Source organism: Monomorium pharaonis, chromosome 5 (assembly GCF_013373865.1).
Source record: "Monomorium pharaonis isolate MP-MQ-018 chromosome 5, ASM1337386v2, whole genome shotgun sequence".
NCBI classification, from domain to species: Eukaryota; Metazoa; Arthropoda; class Insecta; order Hymenoptera; family Formicidae; genus Monomorium; species Monomorium pharaonis.
Genome location: NC_050471.1, coordinates 2,162,503 through 2,184,143, shown reverse-complemented (window position 1 = coordinate 2,184,143; position 21,641 = coordinate 2,162,503). Strand labels below are relative to the sequence as shown.

General features: G+C 26.3%; 1 protein-coding gene and 1 long non-coding RNA gene across 4 annotated transcripts; one reads left to right on the top strand and one right to left on the bottom strand.

The window, feature by feature from the left end:
- Positions 1-658: 658 nt before the first annotated feature.
- Positions 659-16,519, bottom strand: LOC105837898 (odorant receptor 45b). 3 transcript variants are annotated; one of them, XM_028192573.2, is made up of 6 exons: positions 16,189-16,519; positions 15,384-15,861; positions 15,009-15,108; positions 14,713-14,835; positions 1,508-1,663; positions 659-1,363 (listed from the first exon to the last, which is right to left on the bottom strand). In XM_028192573.2, exons 1-6 carry the CDS (start codon positions 16,511-16,513, stop codon positions 1,307-1,309), a joined length of 1,239 nt encoding a protein of 412 aa, XP_028048374.1. In that variant the 5' UTR covers positions 16,514-16,519; the 3' UTR covers positions 659-1,306. The 3 variants fall into 3 exon arrangements, with proteins under 3 accessions (XP_028048374.1, XP_028048372.1, XP_012538565.1); XM_012683111.3 differs by lacking the exons at positions 659-1,363; positions 1,508-1,663 and adding exons at positions 11,313-12,458; positions 12,620-12,775; XM_028192571.2 differs by having other exon boundaries at positions 659-1,663.
- A 1,210-nt stretch (positions 16,520-17,729) lies between these two features.
- LOC114254985 lies at positions 17,730-19,206 on the top strand. The gene is made up of 2 exons (XR_003626309.1): positions 17,730-17,815; positions 18,396-19,206. It is a non-coding gene; the product is annotated as an uncharacterized LOC114254985 (long non-coding RNA).
- Positions 19,207-21,641: the final 2,435 nt, after the last annotated feature.

The window sequence follows — 21,641 nt, the reverse complement described above, 5'->3', positions numbered from 1 at the left end:
ACGAAAGAGAACACGTGTTTTTGTCGTCTCGTCAAAGTGTTCATTTGGTGAAAGGGTATAATGCATTAATTATAACGGCGAGCACGCGAAAACGAGTGTTCAAAGTCCGCTAACTGGTGAGACAGTACTTTTTACCTCACTTTTTGTATTTTTTCCTTTTCCAAAGACTTTATGAAGAGTCGCAACCGCATATATGGAACAGAAAATTTGCTTACGATCGTAATAAGGAGATAAAATGAGCTAAATCGTTAAAAATTTCAGGAGATCCGTGGAAAGCGCACAGCTTGCAGATACTCTTTACTAAAAAAAATGTGTCGCAGAAAAAGAGAATCACCATTTGCCAGACATTTGGATGATGCATTATTAATGACTTTGTAGTTACAGTAGTTGTTGTAAAATAGTCGAGAAGTAGCCACATAACGAGAATGATAGGAAGAAATAAATGAAGGTAATAATTTGTCAGTGCTTGTCGAGTTATTATTCTAAAAGAAACGCGCGCGAGTTTATAATAAATAAAATAATTCTAAAATCAAGATACTCTCACTTAAAATAGAAAATTAGAAGTTCTTCGAACTATTACATATTAAAAATTTTAAAAATATTATTAGTATCATACATTAATAAATAGAAAATATAATAAAAAATAATTTAAATAATATGCACTTGACAATTTTTTCTATGTAATAATTAATAGTGATCTACTAATTATATAATTATTTAACTCTAGGTAGACATTTATATTTTTATTGTGAGATATCAATATTAGGTTTACAAATACAATGTAATTTTTAAAGACGCACATATATGTATATATAAAGTGTAAATTTAACTCATGATTTTGAAGAATATTGAAGAGTATGTGCAGTATGAACAAAAAAAATTTCTAATATTCTAAATAATTTTTAATACATATAAAATTAATGCATGTTGTATTTATATAAATCATTTATTTTTAATTTTACATTATTATGCACTAAAAAAATAATCTTGCTACTTCAACAAAAATTATATGTGTGTAAAAATTAGCTGAAACAGATAAATAATTAGCAAATACTGTGATATGTATTGCACCTAATCAAGCTAATAAAAGCAGAATTTTCAAATTCTATGCGTGACATTCAAAATTCTAGCAGCTTAGCAAAAATTAGCAACATTTATTATTTAATTAATCACATTATTATTTAATTATTATTTAATTACATTTTGGTTGTGATATTAAAAAACCTGTCTATATCAGTAAAAAAATTTTTTGAGTGTGCCATATATTAAACGCAAGTTACATTTTCCTTTATCGTTTAATTGTCCGTTATTCATTTCGACTGGCAAGTAACACAGATAAGTAACTCCCTGCCGTTTTTAATAACTGAAATGTTTTATATTTTAATAATAAAATATTTATATTAAAAGATGCGTATAATAATCTCATAGAACAATACATTTTGTATGATAATTTAAATAAAAAAAGTAAAAAAATAATTTTATATTTTGTATTTATCACATAACTCACGTTGCAAAATGTAGACATTGTCATTGGGACTATTTTTCCCGCTGTAATATTTGCTGGTTTTTTTGCACACAGCATAATTAGTATCAAACTTCTTACTGTTTTTGGTTCTAGAGTATACCATAAACATTCATATGTAGCACTATGTATTTTTTCAGACTAAAAATTATATTTATGTTTATTAAATAAATTATTTAAAAAATACTAAGTTAGTTTAATAAAGGAGCAATAAGATTAATTATTTAAATTATGTATTTTTATTTTACGGAACTTAAATGAATTGAGAATTGATTGTACACTGAGAAAAAAAATTGCTAGATACAAATAAATATTTCTTTGAATAGTGCTAATAACATATTTTATAGAAAATCAATAATATTTATTTCAAACAAGTAATATTTTCTAAATTATAGAAAACTAGTACTTGTTTTAAATAAATATTATTGATTTTCTATAAAATAATGTTATTAGCACTATTCCAAGAAATATTTATTTGAATCTAGTTTTTTTTTCCAGTGTATAGACTCACACATACGTTACATCACACAAAATTATTTTTTTTTACAATTTCTACTTCACAATTTTAAGAATAAAATTATTAAGTTCAAAATAATTAATTATATAATTTCATAAAACATGTGCTCGCGCATACATACATATACACATACAAAAGCATAAATATTAAAATTTATTAAGTAAAAAAAAGTTACTAAATGTGCACTTAAATTATTTTTAGTTATTTTCGTATTTAGTATTATTGATTGTAAGATGCATATAAATAACTTGAATAAAAAATTGTAGCTTGATATTTAAGACACCTATTATTATATGTTAAACTTTTTACTAACGACAAATTAATGTGCTATAAGCTTCTCTGTAACATGATGCAAAAGGTACGATTTAAAAAATTGGTTGTATAAATTGTTCTTTTTTTGAAAGTATTAAATTTATAAATAAAAATAAGTATTAAAATAAAATTAAAAACAAAAAGTCATTAATTAAGTCATTAACTTTTTTATTTATAATTTATCAAACAGAAGGTTTAAATATTTAAAAATTTAATGCAAATTGACGACCATTTTCTTGCTGAGAGGTTTGAGCTTTGATCATGTAAAATTTTTATTATAAAATAAAGAATAATATAATATTGATTATGTCACGTAGCCCAAAGAAAGTGTATGGATATATGCAACACACACACACACATACACACACACACACACACATCCTGTCTTTTTACCATGGAAAATAGATTACCAACTGCAACCTTAATTCATGCATGTATGATATATGTATGTGCATTAGTGTATTAAGGTTGCAGTTGCAGGTAACTTATTTCCCATGGATTACGACATCCATTACAATTCACCTTGTATAATAATTATGTGAGCTTTATACTGTTGTAAACCATGACAAAATCGATTAATGCTTCAAAATATATAAAAATTATGTAAAATTGTTTTTTTTAATTATTTTTATCCATAAAACGTGTAACAAATGTACTTTATGCTACAAACATTAAGTGTATAGTATATTTTTCTACTTCTTCTCCATTGTATTTATCTTCAATAAAATGTCTAAACTGTAATACATTGCTATTATTTATCATAATACAAAAATCTAATAAGAATAAAATTAATATTATTCAAAATTTTTAACTAACATGTTATTTTTTCCACGTTGATAGTACTCTGAGTATTATTATGACTTAGAGTACTTATACTTAGAAGTACTATTGAGTATTATTTTTTTCAGTAATGTCAATACTGGTAGGCATAATACTGATCATTCCGCAATGAATATTAACATACTATTACGCCCACTAGTATTGATCATTTCAGACTGAATACTAATTCCCAGTACTGTTTTCATAAAAAAAGTTATTATAAATGTATATATTTAGTTAAAATAAACAAATAACTATTTTATACATTAAAAAATTTTTTAATTAATTTTATTAAAAACAGATGACAATTTTTTTAACTTTAATACTTATTTAAAATTATAAAGATGTTTTAAGTCCTAAAATTAAACAATACGCGTTTTATCGATATTTGTTATACTTACTTGAATAACGAGAAGTTCGCCTACTGCACAATAAAGACAAGTGTGCATTGAAATAGTTATACTCGTGAAAAAATAAAAAATCATTTGCATGATCGACAACTGAGTGTCTTGATTTACAGCCTAAATCAATGTAGCGGAAGAAAACAATATAATATTAACTTTTTAGTTTAATAAAATAAGTTATATAATTATTTTTAGATATTTACATTAATTATTAAAAATCCATGAAGACTAAATAATATGCTGAAAATGAGTAACATGCTGAGCAGCAATAAATAAAATACATCATCAATGATTTCTACAGATCTGTAAATTAAATACAATATAAAAGAGAACACTAATACAGATAAAACGTTTATGTTTCTTTAAAATTATGGAAAATTCTAAAAACTCTTAATTCTATATTAGGGGAATATTCTGAAGAAAATCGGAAGATAAAATATGAAATAAAGTTACATATTATATTTCGTTTTTAGCGATTTAAATTATAATAACAGATTTATTATTGAATTTTTTTATTAAATATTATAGTAAATGCTTTCGTGAAAACCTGATCAAGCGGATATGGTCCGTTACATTGTATTTTAAAACCGCTCTGAAATCTGAAATCTTTCCCATATTCGATAATCGTAAATGTAGATTCTCCATTTGACCACATACATGAAAGATCAGTAGTCCAAGGAAATTGTCTACTCCGACGTAAGTGATGCCGCATGTAAATAGCGCGATTATTTGTAATCAGGGACCCGGACCGCACCGAAACCGAAACCGATAACCGGTTCATAACCGGTTTTTTAGCCGGACCGAAACCGTAAACCAGAACCAAATTCTGCTAAATTTACAGCACCGGAACCATAACTGGAACCGATTAAATATTTTTAGGTTTACGGTTTTTTCGGTATATTTTTCTGGTTTTTTAAATTTACTTTTACATAATATTTTTATATTTTTAATTTAAATTTTTTGTCGTTTCTATTATTTTTACTTAATACTACTTCGAGTCTAATTGAATATTACTGCTTCCTATATCTAATTGGTTCTTAATGTGACATCTTTGAACTGAGATTGCAATTATGAAATTGCAACAATCGTATGTGACATGAACATAATGTTTTTTTAAAACTTTTTTTAGTTTAAGATGTACATACTTTTTAAGATGTACATAGTTTTATTACCACTGCATTTAGTCTTATTACTACATATTTGTATTTTTTATATATAGGGTATCCCGCATCAGATATGCAATATCTCATGGAAAGATAGACGGGATCAAAGTGAACATAAAAGTCCACTATAGTTTTTGGATATCTCCAATGATAGCCGAGATATAAATTTTTCAAATTGTACAAATGAGAACACGCCAAGGAAAGCGCTGAGCCGCTCGAACTGCCGCCGGCAGCTACTGATTGACACAGTAGTGCTATAGTTCGAGCGGCTCAGCACGCTCTCATTCGTACAATTTGAAAAATTAATATCTCGGCTATCATTGGAGATATCCAAAAACTATAGTGGACTTTTTATGTTCACCTTGATCTCGTCTATCTTTCCATAAAGTATTGCATACCTGATGTGGGACACCCTGTATATATTCTGAATTAAAAAAATTATTGTACACATTTTGCTTATTACTTTTTATTTGCAACTTTGCGGATTCTTGTCTATCTACTTATACTTTTTTTGCTTTTTCCTCTTATTTCTCTTATTTAATCTTTTTTTGAAGCAATAAATTTATTGGTAGCACAATTCAAATTGATTCCTTTTTTCATACGTAAATATTTTTTATAAATTATTATTAAACATTATTAAATGTTATTAAATATTATAATACTTAATAATATGTTAAATATTATATATTATTAAATATAAATAGGAATTATGTAATAATTACTATTACATAATAATTACTTCTTAAATAATAATATTAGAAGAACCGGAACCGTAACCGGAAAAAACCGTAATTAAACGGTTTTGGGTTTTTGTATTTGCCAAGAAACCGAAACTGAAACCGTAACCGGTTTTCAAATCTTTTTATTAAACCGTAACCGTAACCGAACCTTAATTTCATTCGGTCCGGGTCCCTGTTTGTAATAAATATATTAGTTCGTATTTTGGGCTATTGGATACATCATATAAATAGTATGTAGGAACTGGAAAAGATCTTTCAAAATTAGTAAGATTGCTCATAGTACTATGGTACTTATATTCTTGAAAAAATACAGCCAAGATTCTGCTGCAGGCTGCCATAGATGTAATAAATACTCCACTTGTGGCGAATAAGCGAGCGATCCTGGCTTTCTTTAGCATGACACTTCGCTCTTCTTCCATTTTCACTCGCATCCAGTCTTTCACAATCATGTTTATCAACATTGATAAAGCTGGAAAATTAATATATTTGTAATTATTTATACATTATATTTTTTGTCTATCCTGGTATTTCATAATTCTTAATAATTGATTTTAATTATATATTTATTGCACACACATACATACATACATATATATATATATATATAGCGCATTTTATGCGTCAGAGATCCACTTAAAAAACAACTAATTAATATTATAAAAATAATGTTTTTTAATTGAAATGTTATTTGAAATTTGTTTGTTATTTGAAATTATGTTGGTACACTTATTGTATAAAGTCAAAGATTTAAAAAATAATATATTATTTGCATGTATCCGAATGTATCCGATGTATCCTATGTATCCGAAATATTGAAGATAAATTGTTTCTAAAAATTTTTTTTCACAGTCACAAGAGCCAAAGATTTTTTCACATATATTTTTTATACCTTTTTGTTATTAAGTACAAGATAGTGATACTTTTTGTAATGTGCAAAATCCGCCAAAAAGCGATAAAAAAATATAATTTTTGGGATATTTATTGATAGTGTTCTATATTCTATATTCTATACAGGTGGCCATAGGTACATAATTGCAATTTTTTTCCTCTTCATAAATTGTTAAGAATATAAAAAGTACTTAGAACAATCTCCAATATTTTGAATACAAAGCATGTAATTCTTACGTTTTAATCTTTAACCTTGTACAACAAGTGTACTAAATTGTTTCTATAATTATATAAAAATTAAAAAAAATATTAAACAGTTGATTTTTAAGTGAACCCTTGATACATAGATTGACCCATATACACACATAAACACACTTGCATGCGCATGTGTATGTGTGTAATAATATAACATTTAGTAAATATGAGCATTAATTTTGTTTAGTAAAACAATAAGGAATAGACAAATCTATATATAAAATATAAACTAAGAACTTTGTTAAATAATAAAATACCTTCTTTTTTGTACCACATGATGAAGATTTTTAGTACAATTACAAAAAGGGGCAAAGTGAATGGTAAATTATCTACTACTTGCATCAAATCGCCCCATATTCTTATCAATTCTATTAAAGCTGGTATAGTCAATACAAAAACCGTTATGATAATATTAAATAAAAACTGAACTTTCGACAAAAATTCTTTACGCTGATCTTTGCTCTGCTGTGGCTACAAACCAACAATTTTCAACACACTGCGATGCAGACCAATCGCCCATTCTAAATCTACGTAATTAATCAAGTTTGTTAGAATTCTGTATTTGAATACAATTTTTAAAATAAAAAAAAAGTAATTTTATACATCTTTTATATAACTTTACGCATGAAAGTATTATAAAAATTTTTAAGTTGAAAAGAAATAATAAATAGTTACAGAAGAGAATTACCAAATACGCACATGCCTACTTAATTTTATTTATATTTTTTATTTTTTATGCTCTATTTATTACTCTCTCTCTCTTTCTCTCTCTCTCTCTCTCTCTCTCTCTCTCTCTCTCTCTCCCTCTCTCTCTCTCTCTCTCTCATTTGATTTTGATTTTTTTGCAAATAAACAGAAATGTTTAACCAGCCAGTAACTAATATTCTTATAATATTTCATTCATAATTTCGTGTGAATTGACAAATTATGACTAACATACTTATAATACTTCATTAATAATTTATCATAAAGGTATAACACTTAATATATTTAATAATAAATATTAATTTAAAAAATAATGATATTAAATAGATAAGGTAACAAAATATAACGGGGTTAAATTTATCTTTGCAATTAACATATTATAATTATATCAAATATTGATTTTATTATTATCACTTATTTTTTATTTATCGTAATACCATTTATCGTAATCAAATTTGTTGTGGTATGATTAAAATGTGACAGATTTTATAAAAATATAAATTTAATTCTTATAATAATTGTAATTATATATGTGCAATGTAATTTGCAAAATATTCTGAAATAAACATTTTTTTTATAAAAATACACAAATTTAATATAAACCCGGGAAAAAATGTTTTATATAAAAACATGTATAAATGTATATAAAATATGTCCATATACTATATATGTTTATACTAGGTTCCTTTTTTTGGAAAATTTCTGTTTAATATAAAAAAAATAAAAGTCATACTGAAAAGACAGAACTAATTAAAAAAATAATTTTCGCATTTCTTCTTTTGAAAAAACTAAGTATGGAGAATTGTCCATATATAATCATATATATTCCGGAATATATTTTATAAAAAAAGGAAATTTACAAAAAAAGGGAAAGTAATATAAACATGTGTGAACATATTTTATATATAATATATATATATGTTTTTATGTAAAACATTTTTTCCTGACAACACTATGATTACAGTACATTATTAGCTACATCAGTTGATTAAAACATTTATAAGATTATAATCATTAAAAAATGTAACCTGTTAATTTTTTGTTACTTATTTTTTTATTTATTTTACTTTTGACATTAAATGTCGCTCATAATTAAGAAAAAGCTTAAAATATTGATAAGGCATAGTTTGGACCATTTACACACTCAGTAATTCTCCCTTGTATCTAAATAAAAATAGAATTCTTATTTTAAATATTAAATTTATTAATATATTCTTATTTTAAATATTATATTTCTTATTTTAAATATTAAATGTATTTATAAAATTGACATAATTTATGGATTATATTACTTTCAGTAAGATCTCATGGCTGTAAAAGGAAGAAGGTCTATAAGGCCGTTTTTTACCCCTCACGGAATTGGCTAAAATTTTTTAGAAACAATCTCCACAAAAATCCTTATAATTTTCTTAAACTATTAATTAAAATAGCGTTTTATTCGGAGAATAAGGCATTCCAAAGTTTTAATTTTTATAGAAGATTTCGTGTATTTGTAAAAAAACGGCCTTATTGGTATTGGCGACCTTCATATAATGTATTTATTTTTTATTTATTGCTACTGTGAAATCTGTAGTTTGATATAAAGTAAAGCCTATGGCACACGATGCGTTTCTTTCTGCTGGATTGCTAATTAGATTGCGTTCTTACTACTATATATTGCTGCCTCGGCTTCAAACGATATAGGCTTTAATATTAGCTCGTACTGATTTTTTGAAAAAATACTTTCTAGTCAAAATAATGATCGGAAAGACATAGAATTGAGGACGTCGAATTAATTTTGATACAAAAGACATTAATTCGATATCGATTTGACCTTGTCTCAATAAGTCATTTTTATTAGGTGATTATATTTCTTTTAGTTTAGAAAAATAGCACATGTTCTATTACGGAAGCCCAGTAAAAAACAGCCAATCGGCAGTGTGACAGGCAAACAGATAAATTCCAGTACAATTGCCCACGATAGCAAGCATGCAAACCGAAGAAGCTAACAGAAGAAAAAGGAGCAGCGTGTTCCGCAGGTTTAAGAAATGTTGTAATCCGATCGTTAAAAATAAAATATATTGTTTCCAACATTAATATTCAAAATTCATTCTCATTGCGTCTTGTTCAATGTATCCGTTTCTCTCTTATGAGTAAACATTCAATGCAATAATCTTTTGTTATGACGCAGAAAGGTATTGCTATTTTATGTCAATTCTATTTTCTGTTAAAATTATTAACTGATAATGAAAAAGTACACCATAATATTCGCTTGAACGATTCATTGGTCAAAGCGTTACTAGTCTTGCATTGTCAACGATATCATCTCCACTTTTTAAACGTTGTTAACACATATTTTCGAAGAAATTCTTGAAATGCTGCATACTATGCTATTGTAAATATTGCAACAATCAGAAAAACCACGTGGCATTATTCTTCTCAAAGTTTTTATTGAGCAGAAGAGAATGATGTATAAATTATAAGAGGAGATGTGCGAAACGAGTATACAAAGTTTACCGGCTAGTTTTTATATCGTATTATATTCTTTTCTTACACCAAAGACCTCACAAATGAATAGTCGTAACTACGTATAGTAGTACAAAAAATTTTTTTAACTCGTAACAAGGGGATAAAACGAGTTTCGAAAATTTTGCGCGAAAAATGTACAATGAATAGATACTTTTTGTGTTGGTAAAAAATTTTATTGCAGAGAGAAAAGAGTTATCTTCTGTACTGGTCTTTTTTGGCGGTGCATTATTAATGAATCTATAGCTGCAAGCTATTATTTCTGTCAGTCAGTCGAACCGTAGCCATGTAACGGACAGAATAAGGAGAAATAAGTGAAAGTGACAATTTGATGATATTAGTCCGAATTATTGCTAAAGAACATATTTGTATGTGTATTTATAAGTTAAATAAAAAGACTAAAAATGTATTCTATTTTATGCATGATTCGTATGATACTTATCTTTATTCGATATTTGTCAGACAAAAAGACGAGATAAATTATGCATTATGCTCATACGTGCTCGTACGTAAAAATGAGTGTACTCTAAGATTAAAACGCTTAAAATAAGAAACCTATTGTCTAAATAGCAGCGTGTATTGTTTAATTTTGCTATTTAAAAATGTGCAGATATTAATATAAATTTTTATGTTGTTAAAATAATATAAAATCTGGTACGACAATGCTGTCGTTGATTTATCATATATCTTTTATTTCTGTATACAAATTAAAATAAGAGTTGTACATAAGTTTTTTGTTTCAATTAATAAGCTGCTGCAAAAAGTAAAATAATTTTTCTTTACTTTTTGTCATAGATGTACGAGCTGTGAAACAACGATTTATTTGGATACGACTATTTAGTGCATTCCTGCGACTTGATATAAGATTTGGCAGTGGTACGAAATTAATATTGCTTCTGATCATTGTTCTTAGAACAATTTTAGTTTGCACCATCGTATATTTGTATAGTTGCACGTTATTATATGGTATTTATGAAATAATACTGTTTCATAAAAAAAATTGACTAGCACTTTACTATCTGTGATAAATAATGCTTTTTAATTATAAACTTGATATCGAATTTATATGCAATATATTAATAAAAAACTATAAAATGCTGATAACTTTTTGTATACAAGTAATGTAGATTAAATTGGATAGAGAGAAAAGTTTTTTACTGTTTTCTTTTGATCTTATAGGCGCAATGACATGAACAACATTCTCCCTTATTTTTAGATAATTTGACTAAAACCCATTTTTCATAAGAAGTGTAAAGGATCCTTTATGAAATTATATTATATAAAATTATATATTTATAATTTTTAAGGAATATATATAATTACACATGGGCAATTTTCTCATTTTTTATACTTAACATTTTGTAAGAAATACAATAAAAAATTATCTTTTGATTAATTTTTGTATTTTTATTATGACTAGTTTTTATATTAAACAACATTTTTTACAAACAAAAAACTATAGTATAAACATATATAAACATCTTTGTATATAATTATATATATTTATATAGTTTCTATGTGTTTTTATATATAAAAAAATATTACTTTGTTTTAAAATAAAACAAACAGTAATATTAAATAAACAACAATGCAATTATACAGTGTAAAGAACTAATGGAGATTTTTGTTTAGTACAAAATTATTTATGTTATTACACTGATTTCCAGGTAAAGGATCAAATTAGAAAAGATAAATTGATGTGCTATTGAAAAACGTGTTGGATTGAAAAAAAAGAAAAAAAAGATGACAAATTTTGGATAATAAATTTAAACATAAATTTATTGTTTTAAAATAAAGGCGAATAAAATAACAGTGTATTCATGAAAAAGAAATAATAAATTTGCTTAAATATTACGTTACATAATTACTTTTTTATTTTAATATTTGTGTTTATTCATGTAATCAATAGTGAGTTAAAATAGAATAATTATAATTTTGCTAAGAAACGTAAATCCATTGATTTTACAAATAATAAAATGTAAAAATAACAAAAATATTATTACATTAAGATTATTATCAACTAAGAATGGCAGATTGGGCAGCTGTCTTTTACAAACACACTGTATGGAATCATGACATACATTCAATTGGAACGTGTTAAATTTTTATTTGGCAGAAAACCATAACAATTAAAATTGTGACTGGCCGTATAAAATGCATTTTTTGTTGACAAAATTTACATATCAAAATTGTAAAACACATCTAAAGAATTTAATCTGAAATTTCTGACATCAACTCATAAATAAACTATATGCTTTATTATGTAAATAAAATACGATTATTTCAGCATTATATTATTAAAGTTCCGTATAAATCTAATAATTTTTTTTAATGTTAAAGAATTCTTATTCTAGAAAAGATTCTATTTCGATCATTTTGTACATATCTTTAGTAATAGGTTTCAAATTATGCTTGTATAAACAGAGAAATTTTTTCTAATCTTTAAAATAATTTTTAATATGTATAAAATAAATACATAGCACATTTGTATAAATCATTTATTTCTAATTTTACATTATTATAGTAAATGCTAAATACAAACAACATTCTCATTTATCGTTTAATTGTCCATTATTCATTTCGACTGGCAAGCAACACAGATAAATAACTTGCTGCTGTTTTTAATAACTGAAATGTTTTATATTTTAATAATAAAATACTGGAGAAACTTGAAAGAAATATATTAATAAATGCGTATAATAATTTCATATAACAATACATTTTGTATAATAATTTAAATAAAAGAGTAAAAAAATAATTTTATATTTTGTACGTTTTACATAACTCACATTGCAAAATGTAGACATTGTCATTGGAACTATTTTTCCTGCTGTAATATTTAGTGGTTTCTTTGCACAAAGCATTATAAATATCAAACATTTTATTGTTTTTGGCTCTAGAGTATACCATAAACATTTATATGTGGCACTATGTATTTTTTCAGACTAAAAGAAAATATGTTTATACTTATTATAAATAAATTATTTAAAAATTAATAAGTCAATCTAATAAGGGAAAAATAGAATTAATTATTCCAATTATGTCTTTTTATTTTACAGGAGTTAGAAGTTAAATTCTGTAACTTTTCTTTATACGTATAAATTAAAAAGGTCAAGTAGAGATGTCAATCCTCATGGAAAAATAATACTGATTAAAGTATTGATAGAAGAACAAAATTTATAAGTTCTTGGAGCAATTCTAATTTCGACCACATTGATCTGTAAAGCCAGTACTCTTCTGTACTCTTTTCAGTACGCATCCAGTACTCTTTATGGAACTGATTGAGTATTCGAGGAATATCAGGATAGTACACTCAGTTTCAAATACACCATTGGCTATGTTTTAAGTTATATTTAAAAAAATTTTAAGATTGTTTTGAAACCCAATATACAGGCACAATAAGCACATAAAAATATATTGATGCAGTGTATGTACGTGCTTTATCAATATATTTTAAAACAAGAGATTTACATAGATATCGTTTTTTAATATAATTTAAAACACAGCCACTGGTCCATTATTTTAAAATTTAGTTTATTATGTTAATACATGTTCTTGGCAAACAGAATTTGTAAACAACGTTTAAGACAGAAATGTTATATTTAATTTTAGACTATATAAAAAAAACATATTTTATGTAATTGTCAATAATATTAATAAAAATATTTTTGTACGCAACTTAAAAATAATACAAATAATAAAGTAAATTTGTACGTAAAATCATATTAAAATAGAGTATTTGCATGTAATTAAAAAAATTGTATTCGTTTTTATTTAACAAAAATAAAATTATCCTATTTTATAATATCAATGGATCACAGTCTGTGATAAACAATAAAAAGTTATTTTTAATATACTAGTATTCTACTAGTATTTGTAAATTATTAAGTTGGTAAGAAAGTCATTGCTTTTTTCATTTTATTTCATATTAGATTTTGTAAAATAAAATAAAAATAAATTTAAAATTAAATGTAAATTATAAATTTAGTATACAATAACTTTCTTATCAATCTATACCTAATAATACTCGACTGGAAATTAAAGTAAGGTCTCAATTAGGGCCACACAATGTTTGCCTGACTTCATTGTAGGGGTCTGATATTTTTGCCTTAAAAAGTAATGTCCTGATCGGAGCCCGCTTATGTATCCTTTTATAAAATTTGCGTTTGAATTGCGTTTTTTATATTTTCCGACGAGACATATATACATTATCCTTATCAGGACCTGCCATAGCCTGATTAAATAATTGTACTAATTTTCGAATAGAAAAGACAACATGTCTTGATCGGAGTCCGCTTACGTAACTTTATAAAATTTGTTATATTTTCTGTAGAAACATATATACAGAGTCCTCATTATGACCTGATTAGATTACATGATTAAACTTTGCTTTCAGCTTTGCTATGATTACTCAATTGGGTAATAATAAGAACCTAATCAGTATTACAGTATTTATACTTTGAAAAACTATTGAGTATTATTTCTTCCAGTTTTATATGCAGTGTGTATGTATTAGTACGCACAGTACTGACAATTTTTTCAATACAAGTATTAACATACTATTACTACCAATACTACGAATACTGATTAGTTTCGGATTGAGTATTAACTCCCAGTGTTATTTTTCCATAAGAGAATGTTATTATAAATGTAAACGATAGAAAGGCGTTATAAACCATCATTTTATTTTATTTAAATAACTTGAATATAATATTTATGTGACATAATTTTTGTTGGTATAAATTTGTTACCCATAGAGTTCTACCAATTATGTTATAAATAGAAGTTCTTCAGATATTATACAAAACAAACATAAATTAACAATTTACTAAAGAAAGGAAAAAGATTGCGATTATGGAACCTGTACTATAATTATACTTACTTGAATGACGAGAAGTTCGCCTACTGCACAATAAAGACAAGTGTGCATTGAAATACTTATACTCGTAAAAATATAAGAAGTCATTTGCATGATTGACAACTGATGAGTATCTTGATTAACAACCTAAACTAATGCAAATTAGATACACTGTGTTTCAAAATGTAGTGTTTTATTATTTTTAAAGTATTACAATTTACATAAAAATTATTATATTTATGATAAATAGCAAAAAGAAAACAAAAAATATTAGCTTTTTAGTTTAGTAAAATGAGTTATAATTATTCTTATATACGTACATTAATTATTAGAAATCCATGAAGACTGAATAATATACTAAAAATGAGTAACATGCTGAGCAGCAATAAATAGAATGTATCATCAATGACTTCTACAGATCTGCAAATTAAGTACGATTAAGTTCGATATAAAATAAAACAATAATAATACAAATAAAACCTTCATGTTTCTTCGAAGTTATAGACAATTCTAAAAATTTTAAATTCTGCATTCGGGTAATATTTTGAGGAAATTTAGAAAATAAAATATGAAATTTTATATATTTTTACACATCATTACACATCAAATTTTATTTTTAACGATTTAAATTGGAATGACAGATTTATTATTAAGTTTTTTTATTTAAATATTATAGTAAATGCTTTCGTAAAAACCTGATCAAGCGGATATGGTCCGTCACATTGTATTTTAATACCGCTTTGAAATTCGAATTCTTTCCTAGGTTCAATAATCGTAAATGCAGATTCTCCATCTGACCACATACATGAAAGATCAGTAGCCCAAGGAAATTATCTATTGCGATGTAAGTGAGAGCACATGTAAATAGTGCGATTGTTTGTAATAGATACATTAGTTCGTATGTTGGACTACTGGATACATCATACAAGTAGTATGCAGGGACCGGAAAAGATCTTTCAAAATTAGTGAGATTGCTCGTAGTACTATCGTGTTCAAAGTACTCTTTAAAAAATACAGCGGAGGTTCTGCTGCTTGCTGCAATAAATGTAACAAATGCTCCAATTGTAGCGAATAAGCGAGTGATCCTGGCTTTCTTTAGCATGACACTTCGTTCTTCTTCCATTTTTATTCGCATCCAGTCTTTCATAATCATATTTATCAACAATGATAAAGCTGGGAAATTAATGTGTTCTTAATTATACATATATTATATTTTTTGACCACCCTAATATTTTATAATTTTTAGTAAGTGATTTTTATCTAATTAATAGGTAATTTTAATTGTATATTTGTTGCACACACACACACACACACACACATACAAGTGCACGCGCTTGTGTGTGTATGTGTGTATGTGTGTGTGTGTGTGTGTAGTAATAAAACATTTAATGAATCAAAATATAAGAATAAGTTTTTGTTTAATGAAACAATAAAGAATAGATTTATATATAAATTTCTATATAAGATAAGAGCTAAAGAATCTATTAAATAATAAAATACCTCCTTTTTTGTACCACATGATGAAGATTTTCAGTACCGTCACCAAAAGAGGCAGACTCAATTGTAAATTATCTACCATTTGCATCAAATCACCCCATACTCTTCTTAATGCTGCTAAAGCTGGTATAGTCAATACGAAAATTGTTACGATAGTAGTAAATAAAAATTGAAACTTTGACAAGAATTCTTTACGTTGATTTTTGCTCTGCTGTGGCCACAAACCGACAATTTTCAACATACTGCGTTGGAGACCAATTGCCCATTCTAAATCTACGTAATTAATCAAGTTTGTTAGAATTCTCTCTCTATTGTATTTATTTTTCATTTATTGGTATTGTAAAAACTATAGTTTGATATAATGTAAGACTTGCGGTACACAATGTTTTTTTCATGCTGGATTGTTAATTAAATTACGTCTTCCCTACCGCGTAGGTAGCATTGCTAGCATTGCTGACTGTGTTATTAGTTTGGGTTCAGACGATATGGGTTTTTGTATTAGCTCGTACTAGATTTCTGCGAGAAAATACTTTTCAGTAAAATAATGATCAAAAAAATATAAAGACATTAATTAAATATCAATTTGACGATGAATCATTTCTCATTATTATAATTTCTTTTAATTAAAAAAATAGCAAGAAATATAGCACATATTTTATTACGGAAACCCAGGAGATCAGCAGCGTAACAGGCAAACATATAACACAATTCCAACACAATTGCTCATAATAACAAGCATGTAAGCCATCTAGCAATCCAGTAGGAAAAAAGCAACGTGTTTCACAGGCTTAGGAGATGTCTGTAACTCGATCCTTTTAAAAAACTGTATTATTTCTAACGTCAACATTCAAAATTCATTCTCATTGCGCTTCGTTCTCCAATGTACCCGTTTCTCCATTATGAGTATACATTTGAATGCACTAATTTTAATTATGACACAAAAAGGTTATATTATTTTATATAAATTTTATTTTTTGTTAAAATTATTAATTGACAACGAAAAAGAACATTGTAATATTCGCTTGAACGAGTCATTGATTAAAGGGTTACTAATCTTGCATTGTCAACGACCCTACTATTTAAATGTTGTTATAACACATGTTTCCAGGAAGAGGGAAGAAATTCTTGAAACGCCACACATCACGCTATCGTAAATATTGCAATAACCAGAAAAAACCTGCTATTATAGTCTTATAGTCTTGTCAAAGTTTTTATTGAGTAAAAGAGGATATAATGTATAAATTATGATAAACAATGTGCGAAACAAGTATTCAAAGTTTGCTGACTGTAATTTTTAAAATATCGTTTTATATTCGTTTTCTTACACCGACGGCCTCGCAAATATCGTAACCGCGTATAACACAAAAAAATTTTTTGTTACCGTAACAAGAAGCACGTAACAAAGAGACAAAACGAGTCAAGCCTTCGAAAATGTACAATGTAGATACTTTTTGTGTTGGTAAAAAATTTCATTGCAGAGAGAAAAGGATTATCCCCTGTACTGGTCTTTTTTGGCGGTGCATTATTAATGAATCTATAGCTGTAGGGCCTGCAGACCTACGTTGATCGTTTCCATCGGTCAGTCGAGCTATAGCCATATGACGGAAAGGTTGAGAAGAAATAGATGAAAGTAATAATTTCGTGATATTAATTTGAATTAATGTTAAAGATTAGTGCTAAAAGACATTCTTGTGTGCGTATTTATAACTGAAATAAAAGTGTTCTAGAAATACATTCTCTTTCACGTATTCACTGATTTAATAATACACTAATTTCCATTTAGATAGTAAACATAATGTAACGTATGATACGATAATGTTGTTATTTATTTAGCAGATATATCATTTTTTGTAAAACAGCAGTACAAAAGAGTACAATTTTTTTATTTTAGTTAACAACTCATGTTCTCTGAACTTAAATTAATAAGATCTTACTGATTTGCAGTGGTGTATGTACTTATAATTGTGATTATTGATAATTCTTTAGTACCTGTCAAAGTGATATCGATTAAAAGGAGGGTTTCTCACTGATTGGAATTAATGTACCATTAAAAAATAGTGCATATATCTGATTGATATAATTATATACAATTATACAATTATTTGTATATAGCACATGAAATCAAACTATTCACTATTCAGTAAATAATACACTGATTCCGATTAAGAGAATAAGAAAAAAACATTATTTTTCTTAATCTTTTGTTACAGATGTACGAGAGTTATAATAAACAACAACTGTTTGCCTTGCATACGCTTGTTCAACACATTATTGCGACGTGAATTAAGATTTAGCATGGAATTGATTATCTCTGGTCATTGTTAAAGTCGTCAACTTGTTGCAGCATTATTACATAGCTACTGTTATGGTTTACAACATTAATGCAATAACGAACTTCTGCTTTAGAAGGAATACTTAAGATCAGTGTTGATTACAAGGTACCGTACAATACTTAATGTAATGTTAATTATATGCTCGATTATAAAGTCTAAGTCTTAATAAAGTACAGATCAATAAGTAATTACAGATTGTCGAATAAATACCAATAATTGTCATTTTTCTTGGACACATGAATAAAAAAAGTCTTTTACTAGACAAATTGTCTAATGTTAAACAGTAAAAATTTACAAAAGGTATTGAATAGACGTGAAGCAACAAAATTGTAAGATATTATTTACTATGAAAATAAGTATGATGACATTAAATAGCAATCAGAGTTTTAATAATAATTCTTCATGTTGATCTTTGTTCATTTCTGTCTACAAATCAACAATTTTCAACATGTAACGATTTAATCTGATTGCTCATTCCTCAATGAAAACAGGTTACATAGAATCGATGTGTTTGTCATGGTCTATGTCCATGGAATTCACTGAATCCACATTATCAGTCGACAGTCTTTTCCATAACGGTACTTGAGAATCCACATAGAATCTAATCGATATTTTAATTCTATTTTCCTTATATCAATTTTATTTCTTTAAATCTATAAATTTATCACGAATAAAATTTACGTAAAATTTAATTTTTATGTGTTTTATCTTATCTAGTATTAAACATTTTATACCATTAAAACATAATACATTTATTTAAAATGAAAAAGTACAGTTATTTATTTCCTTATAAAAATTTTATTTTATAAATTAACATATTAAATATATAAAATGGCATAAGTTTACAGATTGATTTTATTTTTATATATAAATTATGATCATAAAATTTGAAATCTATCAATTAATTGATAAAAAAGTTCACTAAAAAATAAATGTAAAAAAAAAGTAAAAATATATGTAGAGTATAACTAAACTATTTTTGAATTTTGATGTTATAGAAGTAATATAATTATTTATATTTTATTTGTAATTATTGTGTTGCAAATGCAGCAAATTAATTTGACAATAAAATGCACGATGCTATCATTTGTATGTATAGTGATCATTATAGAAAAAGATTGTTTTTAGTCGTTAAAATTAAAAATGCATATTTCTCTGTTCAATTTTCTATCTTCTTATCTTCATATATTTTTCCATAAGTAAACATTTTACCATAAATTGTTAAATATAAAAAAATATTTTTTTTGTCTCGCGCGTGCGCGCAAATATTCTTTCTATTAAATAATAACAGAAAATAATACTATTATATTCACTTGAATAATTTATTTTAAAGGGTTTTAAAGAATACTAGAATAGAAGGATCTTTCTTTGTCACGATATCTTCTCCATTTTTTGAACATTTTTCACATATGTTTCCGACAAAATTTTGGAAACACGAAGGTATAATTAAAGGTTGTACCATTATAAATATTGTAATCGGAAAGAACACGTATGCCATTATCGTCTCGTCAAACTGTTTATTCGATGGAAGGGTATGATTATGATGTAAGTATAAAGTAGGGAGGATTATGACGAAAGAGTATAAATTGTAATAGCAAGTAAACGAATTTTCACCGATTCTGTTGTACTTCTTTTACAGCGTGTCGTCTTTTTTTTCGTTCTTATTGTAAAAAATCTTACAAATAAAGAATTGTAATTACATATACAGTTTTAATAAATTCTCATATACGGAATACGAAGACGAAATAAACCGTACTGTCAAATATTTTAGTTGCACAGTTTATAAATCTCTTTGCATTACTAAAAAATTTCGTCATTTAGAAAGGAAAAAGTTGCTGAATATTTTGATAATATATTATTAATCTATAGCTGTAGGTTGTTTTCAGTCAGCACGTAACTGAGAAGAAATAACAGTAACAGTGACAATTAATTTGTCATAAAACGCTTAAAGGAATGCTATTATTTTTGTTAATGCACTATTACTACTAGTGCGTAACAATTTTTTTCTTCTTTGAGCATATACAATGTTGAGAAAAATAGCATTTTTTTCTTCCTTTTTAAAAAAAAAGTTCTATAACAAATTTTTAAATAATTGTAAAATTTAAATAACATTTAAAATAAAACTTATGGCAAAAAATAATAAAAATTTATTTCGCAATAAAATGTCCCTTTTGCATATTGGTATAAGCAAATAAGAAAACGACTCGAGGGGAAAATGTTTGTGACGCATTAAGAGCTGGTTCTACCGGATGTTGGATACAGTTTGGGCATGTTTGTGTTATCTAATCCTTAACTTGCCCGCTTACAAACCTCATCAAAAGGAGCGAGTAAAATTTGACGACGTCGTTCGTTTTCGTTTAGGACAGGAATTTCTGACGTGAAATGTATTCGTAAAATGATATTATAAAGTTTATTTTAAATTCCAAAGGTGCTCATATATTTTAAGTCTTAAATTGGATAAAAAAATTAAATTATCAACAAAAAAGTTATTTTATTTAGAAAAGAAGGGGAAAGAAAGTCAATTGGATTTGTAATATGTCCTCGAAATAAGATATTTGTTTCCTTATGTCACATTTATCTGCTTCTGATATTTTTAAAGTAAGAATTGTTTCGTGAGTTGCTTTCGAATTTACGGAAAAATGTTTTCACGGTGGTGTAACATCATAAAGATGGCGTGTTGCATGAAATTTGCATTTGTTACGTGTGACACGTCGAAGCGCGAATACGTGAGTCTCGTATGAATGATTCTCCAATGACGTACTTGTTATGCGATACTTATTGTACCTCGTTCTTTCACAGACTATTTTTACACGCCTATCTAGGATAATCGAGCCATTACCGATAATAGATTTTTAGCCTTTTATTCTAAGCTCTGATTTGTATCATTAATTCACAGTTTCAATTTTTTATGCTACTTTTTTATAGTTGAAGCCTGAACAGCCCGCTTTAATCTAACGGGTTGAAAAGAGATGTTTTCTTTTTGCATATTTTGCAAGTATTTAAAAAATATGTCTGTAAAAGTATTTAGCCCGATTTGCAAAATTAACAAAGTTATAACACCTGATAGGGCACGATCTCCAGCGCTCGGCGCGCAGCACACAGAATAGAGCATTGTGTTGGCAT

Bases quoted from the DNA above. Each gene is read 5' to 3' on its own strand.
- LOC105837898 (XM_028192571.2), bottom strand. From the start codon at position 16,513: ATGAAAAATAAATACAATAGAGAGAGAATTCTAACAAACTTGATTAAT. The intron at 15,109-15,383 runs GTTTTTACGAAA...CTTAATTTGCAG, and splicing joins GACCATATCCGCTTGATCAG to ATCTGTAGAAGTCATTGATG. The intron at 14,836-15,008 runs GTACGTATATAA...GCATTAGTTTAG, and splicing joins ATGGATTTCTAATAATTAAT to GTTGTTAATCAAGATACTCA.